General features: G+C 38.0%; 2 protein-coding genes across 6 annotated transcripts in view; both read left to right on the top strand.

Annotated features, from left to right (window-relative positions):
- The window catches only part of LOC123775188 (uro-adherence factor A), a 55,292-nt gene extending 51,020 nt beyond the window's left edge, over positions 1–4,272 (top strand). For 4 of the 5 annotated variants that reach the window (XM_045770146.2, XM_045770147.2, XM_045770144.2 and 1 more), the window contains exons 12-13: positions 1,450–1,613; positions 4,052–4,272. In XM_045770146.2, the coding sequence (XP_045626102.2) occupies positions 1,450–1,613; positions 4,052–4,168 (281 nt within the window). In that variant the 3' untranslated portion in view covers positions 4,169–4,272. The remainder of the gene's footprint in view (positions 1–1,449; positions 1,614–4,051) is intronic. The other variant, XM_045770149.2, reaches the window with a different exon arrangement.
- A 3,946-nt stretch (positions 4,273–8,218) lies between these two features.
- l(2)10685 (5-methylcytosine rRNA methyltransferase l(2)10685) overlaps positions 8,219–9,459 on the top strand; it is a 53,362-nt gene continuing 52,121 nt past the window's right edge. Inside the window, exon 1 of the mRNA XM_069319104.1 lies at positions 8,219–8,242. The gene's annotated coding sequence lies outside the window, so the exon portion shown is untranslated. The remainder of the gene's footprint in view (positions 8,243–9,459) is intronic.

Below are 9,459 nucleotides of genomic sequence, written 5' to 3'. Positions count from 1 at the left end.
CAAGAGAGCCAGAACCTGGAGCAATAACTGAACCGGGGAGATGAGGTACAGGTAACCTCACCTAGACCAGTCCAGTCGAAAGTCATTGACCCCGACAGCCTCGAAGTCGGGGAAGGGCGCCGCATATACCAGAAGACGCCTTGACCAAGCCAACGTAAAAAGGTCCACGTTCGGCAGAGCTAACGGAATGAGTCGGCGTCGACTGTCATTCTGTGGACAGGAGAATGAAATGGGACAGGCTGTCCCGTTTCATTGCTCCAGGGTACCTCCCACCCCGGAGGTTACCGAACCGCAGCTGTGGTGACGTCATGCTTGTTTGCTTGTTTTCTGATTGGGGAGTTTTGCCTGCTTGTTCGGCTTTCGGTTTGCAATTTTTAACCAGCTGTAGTTTGTTTTGGGATTCCAAGCTTCCTGGTTATAAGCCATTGATCCTCGTGCCTCTCTGAGGGGGGTGAGATTCTGGCTTGTGGTCCCTAGTAGGTTAAGAACTCTATCAATTGACTGTTGCCATGATCTAATATATATATATACACATCAGCCTGGTATAGCTCTGGGAAGCCTCTGGGTCTCACTCAGAAAATGGCGTTTCATTATATTCAACACTGGTTTTTTTCTTCTCTCTTCCAGCTTTGGCATATTTTACGCCTCTATCCTCTCCTCGTAACTCGTGTTTTTCAGTTAAAATCAAAATTGTGATCACAATATTATAATAATAATTTAATATAAATACTGTATATAATAATATATAATATATATAATAATATAAATATATAATAATATATAAAAATCAGCATTGTGATCACAATGTTGATTTTAATATGAAATAATCTATGAAAGTAATAATATTAGAACTAGAAGGGTAGTGGAAGGGGGTTCTAATAAATACTTTGAATACTTTCACTGGCAAACATTAGCTTTACTTTGAAGGATAGTTTTACTAGGAAAATTATTCCGAGTGAATTAAAATTTGATCTCAGTAAATGGATGAAAGAAAGTCCCATTAGTCGTGTTCCTTGGGGTATAGAGAGGGTTACGAGGGATAGCATCCAGATGAACACCTCAATTAATAGCAACTCCAGTTCCCAGAATAGCAGTACAGTACTACAGAAAGGATACATGACCATATTTCCGTAGAAGGCATTACCGCAGGTACATCGCCAGTCGAGAATAGAGGTGACCTGGTCCGGCGGTCAAGAAGCATAAGAGGACTGGACCCAGGATAACAGCCTCATTAGATGTTGGGATGTAAGTCTCATCCTAATCTCACACTCGGACCTTGATAAAGCACTCGGGAGAGTGCAAAAGATTGTGTAAATTTCTTACATAAATTTTACAAATACACAAGTGTGGATTTTTATCCACACTTGGTATATAATAATAATATACTGTATGGGTTGGTTACATATAGTTCACCAAATTGAAGTTTCACCATTTCAATTTTTATTGCAGCTGATATTGGTAGTAAAGTAGTGCAGTTCATCAGCAGTGATCATGAACTACACAGCAAAGTCTTGTTGTATGAACCCATCTTTGTTGAGGAATTACAAGCATCCTTAAAGGCCAATGGTATTAAATGCAGCGTGAAGAATCTGCTGGATGTGCTAGATGACCAGGTAAATTTTAGTACTAAAAAGATGTTTATAGTAAAGTACAAAGCTCTATAAATTAGATCTCTTGCTTTATATTTGGGACTGTAATGGAGACAGCTCCAGGTCCACCAATACATTTCCAACTGAGAAGTGGTGATTGTCCTAATTGTGAGGCACAAGTGAGAAATTTTCATAATGAGCACCATTATTATAGAAAATTTTATGTAAATTAAGATAACTTTACCATGCTTTAACTGCTCAAACAGAACAGAATCAAACACCAGAATTACTGTGATTGCAATACCAATCAATTTGTAACGTAAGTAGTTCTCTCTCTCTCCACTGTAATATCAAGTGCTGTCAACCATTGTAACACCTGATTGTCAACCCTCTCTACTACCTGCCTGTGTGATCCTCTCTATCATTCTTCTGCTACTGATGGTTTTCTACTGGTGGTGAGAAGGTAGTGGTGATTTTTGCTTGTTTTGGTTATTCCTTTGGACTACTTCTATTTTGACGCCCGGGTGCTTGAGGAGGCATATTCTTGCACCCGTAGAACTGTAGTACCCAACGTCGAGAGCGAGGGAAACGTCAATAGAGACAAATTTGCTGCGAGTGGCTCGCTCGTTACTCGAAATACTCGTATATAGAGCCCCTCGTTAATAGAGGTGCCACTGTAATGCATTATCACAGATAAAGAGCACATGGCCAGAGCTCAACCAGGGTCAGTAGTACAGTGCTTGGCTACCCACAAAAAGAATATACTGTATATTCAAACTATAGACAATGGGGCCTCGACGTAAGATGCTAATCCGTTCCCAGAGACGGATCGTAAGTCGAAGTGATTTTTCCCAAAGGAAATAAAGGGATTTGAATTAATCCGTTCTCCACCCTCCAAAATATTAACATACAAATACATTTTATACTGAATACAATGTTTTTTTCTAACTACAATACAGTACCTAAGTTTATCTTACCTTTATGGAGGGCTCTTGATGGCATATGGAAGATGGTGACGAGTTGGGAGGAGGAGAGTTGTTACTGTTTGGAAGGGGAATCCCCCTCCATTAACACATCAGACAGTGATGTTTTCTCTGGGGTACTCTCTCTCCTACGTTTTGCCTGAATACCACTAGGACCTGGTTGTGGTTCAGTGCTTGTTTGTCTCACTACAGATTTATCAAGAGACATTCGTTTTTCCCTTCGTTTTAACATTTGTCTGTAATGATGGATCACTTTAGCACCCATAATGTCCTTTTTCTTAGCCAGTATGATGGATATCGTTGACTGAGATTTGTTGTACTGCCTAGCCAGGCCAACAACCCGCACACCATCTTCATATTTACAAATGATCTCTTGTTTCTGCTCTATGGTCATCCTTACATGGGATCTCATAGGTTGAGCCTTACTACTGACTTTCATGGGACTCATGGCGTGATATATAATAATTACTTTAATGTACAAAATGCAAGAAATCACCACAAAAGCGAAATTTCTTATAGGCGCGATCGTCACTAAGCGGGTAGCTGTAGTAAACTTAGGCAGGTCGGCCGCGTGACCGGGAACCATGCGCTTGGTCGACCCGAACATGTACCAACAAATATCGTAAGTCGACGACACCATCGGATGTCGGTCACATTTTTCGATGAAATTTACATCGTAACACGAAATTATCGTAAGTAGGGGCAGGGCAATCGTAAGTCTAGGTGCCACTGTATATATATATTCATATTAATAGTAAATTATTTATAACAAGTAATAATTAAACAATAATTTATATCCTGCACTTAGAATGTACTGTGAGATCAAATTCTGGATTGATATAATGAACTGCTGTATCAATTCTGATGCTTAATTAGTCCAGATTTCAATATTGTTTTGAAATTTAAGGTCCACTCTCTTTGATTTAGGAAAAAAAATTTGGTAATTAATTTATTTCAGATTTTTAAATTTTCAATTATCCAGCATTTCTTGTATTCCACTTTAGTGTATATTGCCTAGAATCTTAGTCTTTTACTAGACTTGAGGATTTGTATTTTACATGTCTGTGGGTTTTTCTCTGGGGACTGGGGCTATGGGGACGCAGCCTGTTCAGATACTTTAGGGTTTTTTGGGGCATATAAGTTTGTCTTTATTGTTACATTTTACTGTATGGTAATTGATACTATCATGTCTAGTGATGGGTGGCAAGTGTCTCAAGTTTAGAATCTGTTTCACAGCAGTTTTTGTTGGTAAATGAGCAGCCTTCACATCAACCCCATGGGATACAATATGGTTGTAGTGTTCTGTCTCCCTCTGCCCCATTTTCCAACTTTAAATTTTCACTTTTTTTTTTATTGGGTAAAGGGGGGAGAGATTCTTCATGTTGATTTGAAGCCATGTCTGGCCCCAAGCATTTGAGATTTGATAAATTGATTATATTAATGTATGTCCACAACATAGACTATCTGTTTTCCTTGCAGTGTATAACATTCCGTACACAAAACCAGAGAAACCAAAGGCGAAAGCAGAAAAAGCAAGGGGAAAAGCAAAGAAGATCTAACAAAAGGAGAAAAAGGCACTCAAGTGCATCACACTGAAAAATCTTAGCCTATTGTAATACATGTTATTTTGTAAAGAGAAACTAATTACTAAAGGTAAATTCTTGATTTTGTACTGCAATTCAAAATAAAATGATTGATTACTCAAATTTTTACTTCCTCTTTTGCCTTCCCATCCTCCTGTTTAGATAGTACATGTTGTGACCATCGTCAGTACTGACTAGTAAGAAATTCTTATAAAATAAATGAAGCTAAAATACAAACTTAAATATTCCTAGGCCTAGTATAGTGCACACATGTACAGTACTATAGTAGGCCTCAGGTATTATGTATTAGGCCTAGGGAGGTTAGGATGGATTAGTTTAGTTTGTCAAAGCAACACAAGTTAAAAATAGTTTTCCAGTTTGTCCAACTCAACAGTTCAGATTTCTTTGTTTTAATTGTGTTATAGGTCAGTATATATACAGTACTATGATTCTCATCATTACTATGTACTAAAGTACTAAAGTACTGGTAGTCTAAAATACTACCAAAACACTAGGATAGGCAGCTTTTGCTGCATTTCTAAATGAAAGCATATTGACCTATACATCCATATCAAGACTTTCTTCTTATTAGTGAGCATAAAATGTGCCTAATAGGTACTCCCAGAAGGTATAGCTTATTATCAGTACCAAAATCTTGCCCCCTCAGTAAAGGCAATAGGACTCTGGGGGTACTAGACCACAACAGTAATCCAATAGAATTGTGATTTAAAAGGATTTATTACCAAACAAAATATAGAAAGTTTTGTCAATGTTAAGGGAGAGTTTGTTGGCAGTTAGCCAAAGATGGACTTTATTTAGCTCGGTATTTATTGTGGCATTCAAAGCAAGGGGGTCAGGACTGGAGTAAATGAAGGTTGTGTCGTCAGCAAATAGAATTGGTTTGAGATGTTGGGAGGCATTTTGGAAGGTCATTAATGTAGATGAGAAAGAGGAGAGGGCCAAGTATGCTGCCCTGGGGAACACCAATGTTGATGGGTAGGGTGGGAGAAATTGAATTATTCACAGAAACATACTGGAGCCTGTCAGTAAGGTAAGACTTAATGTACAGTACTGCAGGGAGTGTCCTCTGACTCCATAATGTTGTAATTTAAGAAGAAGGTTTTGGTGGTTAACTGTGTCAAAAGCCTTACGTAGGTCTACAAATAACCCAACAGGAAACTCATTTTTATATAGAGCTCTATGTATCAAGTTAATCATACTAATAAGTCCATCGTCAGTGCTTTTTTGGGGTCTGAAGCCATATTGACAAGAGCTAAGTATATTGGGTTTGGCTAGATAAGAGTAAAGTTGCTTATAGATTAGTTTTTCAAATATTTTTGACAAGTTTGGCAGAATTGATATAGGTCTGAAGTTGTTAACATCTCTGAGATCACCACATTTGTGGACAGGGGTTACTCTCGCTTTTTTTAGAATATCTGGAAAGGTTTGGAGTTCAAGTGACTTGTTGAAGAGCAATGTAATGGCAGGAGCTAAAAATCTGGAGGCTTTTTTGTAAATAAGAGTTGGTATCTCCTCAAGGGCACTAGACTTGGTTTTAAGGGCTAAGGATTATGTCAGTAACATCAGTGGAATTAGTAGGCATTAGGTACAGAGACTGTGGATAGTTTCTTGTAAGATAGTTCTGAATATTAGTACTGGACGATGGAATATCATTTGCAAGGGATGACCCAATGGAAGAGAAGAACGTATTGAACTCAAGAGCAGTGTCAGAGGCTGAAAGCAGACCATCATTATTTGATAGGAGTATTGGTTTGTTATTTATAATCTAATTTGGTCCCAATATTTGATTAATTTTGCTCCACGTTTTCTTAATATTGCCCTTTGTGTGGGTAAATTTGTCTTCATAGTATTTAATTTTGGCTCTCCTAATTATTTTAGATAGCAGTGATCAGTAATTCTTTGAGAATTCTTTGGAGACGATTCCTAACCTATACTTCTTCTCAAGGTCATGTTTTTTATTAATGGATTTAAGTATCCCCTTTGTAAGCCAAGGATTGTTTAGCCTTTTAGTTGTGACTTGTTTTGTTAGCATAGGACAGTAGGTGTTATAAAGGCTGAGAGTTTTTTGAAGAAATGATTGCACTGCTAGGTTGATGTCCCCTATGTTCCCTAATTCAGATTCCCAGTTGATATTAGCAGCAGCAGCTATAAAATTGCCTATAGCAGTGTCATTGTGCAGCCTAAAGCTTATCTCCCTTGCCTCTAGAGGTGGTTTGTTAATGTTGGCTAGGAGAAATGTGGGGTAATGGTTTGTAGTGCTATCGATGATTATCCCTGAAGTAAGTGGAGAGGTTATGTTGGTCCAGATGTGATCAAGAGCCGTGGCAGTACTAGTAGATTCTAGTAGGTCTAGTGATTACGGGTATGAGGAAGCAGGAATTCATACAGTTGAGGAAACTAGCAGCAGGAGAGTTATCAGGCTCGCAGAGGTCAATGTTAAAGTCACCAGAAATAATTAAGTGGTTCATGTTCAGTCGGCTCTCTAGTATAAGATTTCTAAGGTTTGAGTTAAATTCAGTCACATCAGTGTTAGGAACCCTGTAAACTGCTCCCACAGTCAAGACAGCATCGTTACCCTTGACTCTGAAAGAGGCAAATATATTCTCTCCATAAGGGTCTCTAGATTTAATTACTTTTAAGCAAGTCAGTGCATGGTGGTAGTTAAGAGAAGTACCACCACCTCTTTGTATAGGACGACAGTTGTGAATGGCTGAGTAGTTTGGTATGTTGTAGAGTTGAGAAGTGTCCTCTTTTAACCACGTTTCAGTAAACACAATAAAAGAGAATTTGTTGCAACTGTTTGAATCAGGGCATTAACATCATCAAAGTGCTTGCAAAGAGATCTTACATTCAAGTTAATTACAGAAACATTGTGACTGTATAAAGACTGTATACTGTGACTGTTGACTATAGAGACTGTATAAAGCTTTGCGTAATAGTGGCCTTAGGCATTGTATTTACTAGCTCTATCTATAAATCCATCAATGTTTTGTATCTCACCTTGTATGTATGTACTTTACCTGAATAAATATTTGAATTGATATTTTGTCATGTATTTATTCAGACGAGAACAGCAGCGAATACAAACCAGGGGTCCGTCTAATTACCACAAGCTACCACAAGCTTCACAAAGCTTCCTGGCAATACATTAGTAATGAATAAATATGATATGTTAGGTTAGGCTGACCTAACCTAACCTAACCTAACCTAACCGAAGCTTGGATCATCGACTTGATTTGGCGTCACCAGCTTTTTATTTTCGCCTAATTTCTTTATAAAAATATACTTTTTCAGGTTAAAATTATGTTTGTTCGTGTTGTACATTGAGCACCAACATTATAATAAGTAAATATATCATATTATTCATTACTAACGTATTGCCAGGAAGCTTTGTGAAGCTTGTGTAGCTTGTGGTAATTAGACGGACAGCAAACCAGTACATATACGAACGAGATGGTTTGTATGTACAAACGTCTCAGTGAACTAAGTTTTTTTTTTGTTTTTTTTACATTCTTGTACAGCCACTAGAACGCGTAGCGTTTCGGGCAGGTCCTTAATCTAAGAAAATTTTAAGTAGGTAAATACTGTACTTGCAAAATTTATAAAAAAAAAAATAACAGTTACATGGCAAGAGAAAAAAAAAGATGAGAGAAAATTGTAGGTACAGTATATTAAAGCACATAGGTAGCTAAGATTGATTGCAATGACAGCTTGAATGGTAGTTGACAAAAATTGGTAGGCACAATACAGTATATGGCTAGCACATAAAATAAAGAATTTGAATTTGAGAAGTGTTGCCCCTGAGTGTTGAGGGGAGCGTGGGGGAGGTAAACAAACAGACGACGCCTCACCACTGAGGGAGACGCTGCTCTCCTCCTCCCCGGCCACCACTACCTCCACTACCACACTGCTAACACTGGTAACCAGTGTCTGCCACAACCTCCCTGGGGTCGTCACCACCGCCTCCCTGGGGTCGTCACCACCACCTCCCTGGGGTCGTCACCACCGCCTCCCTGGGGTCACCTCTTTGGGCTCGTCACCACCACCTCCCTGGGGTCACCTCCACGGATACAAGACACTCCGTACATTGACAACATCGCACACTAATATTTTTACCACTTCGGACACCAGCGTTAGACGTTTCGCATATGTGTACGTGTTCCATATTAAAACGACAATATAATGCTATTAACAATTAAAATCTTCTATTTAACAGGCATATAGTTATTAAATGAAGTTTAGTGATGCAATAGACATAATCCGGAGTTGGTAAGGACGCCGCCCGCCAGCGTAAACACAACACACCCGAATGCCCACAAACACGATACAACGCACAAAACACAACACTTCTGTCAGTTTTTAGATAAACTACTTTTATATTTATTATGTGAGAGTTATACTTGTATAAAATGATAACTATTATAGGTAAGCGCCTAATATTTAATATTAATCAATAAAAAAGAAGTCAGAAGCCACACGCCTGTCTGTACATGTCTTTTGTGTAAAAGTATTTTGGGCGCTCATGAACTTGTGCGCTAGCTGGCGTTCACAACTGTTCTCGCCTACAAGCATTAGAATTAAACAAACGAATTTATTTTTTCATTTATATACAAGAAGAGAAGGCTACCCTTGAGTCTGTAATATTCATCTGATCACTGGTCTCCCATTTGGTCCTCATTGCTTTATCTTACTATTATTGAATGTCAATAACCGTATTATGCAATTTCAATTTCTTCTATTTCTTTCTTTATTATGCACCCCATACCCATCCCGTGGGCGGTGGTGTAAAGGATTACAGAGGCACATAATCGGTTCAGGAACTGAACCCTCTAGTTCGTTTAGCTAAGCAAATAACAATGTTTGACGCTAGTTACAAAATTATTAATGTTGTATACACATGTACACACACACTCATACATATATATATATATATATATATATATATATATATATATATATATATATATAATCTAATAATATATACTGATCTAATAAAATAATTAGACCAGTTAATACTCTCACTCGTTGTGTTAAGATATGTTAGCTTGATAAAACTGACTGTTCATTGTTGAGAAATGTGTTAACAAACAATATATCTGACTTATCAAGCCTGTAGCTTGCTTAGCAAAAGGAACTTTTTTTAAATTTGGGTTCAGTTTAACTACCGCTCAAGGGATGAGTAATTGGGGCATAATAAAGGAACTAAGCTGATAAAATGAAAGATGGGAAAACAACATTAGAAAGATAAACTCGAGAGACGTTTTCATGTTAACCCGAAAATTA

This window comes from Procambarus clarkii, chromosome 92 (assembly GCF_040958095.1).
Source record: "Procambarus clarkii isolate CNS0578487 chromosome 92, FALCON_Pclarkii_2.0, whole genome shotgun sequence".
Taxonomy (NCBI): Eukaryota; Metazoa; Arthropoda; class Malacostraca; order Decapoda; family Cambaridae; genus Procambarus; species Procambarus clarkii.
This window is presented reverse-complemented; position numbering and strand designations above follow the sequence as displayed.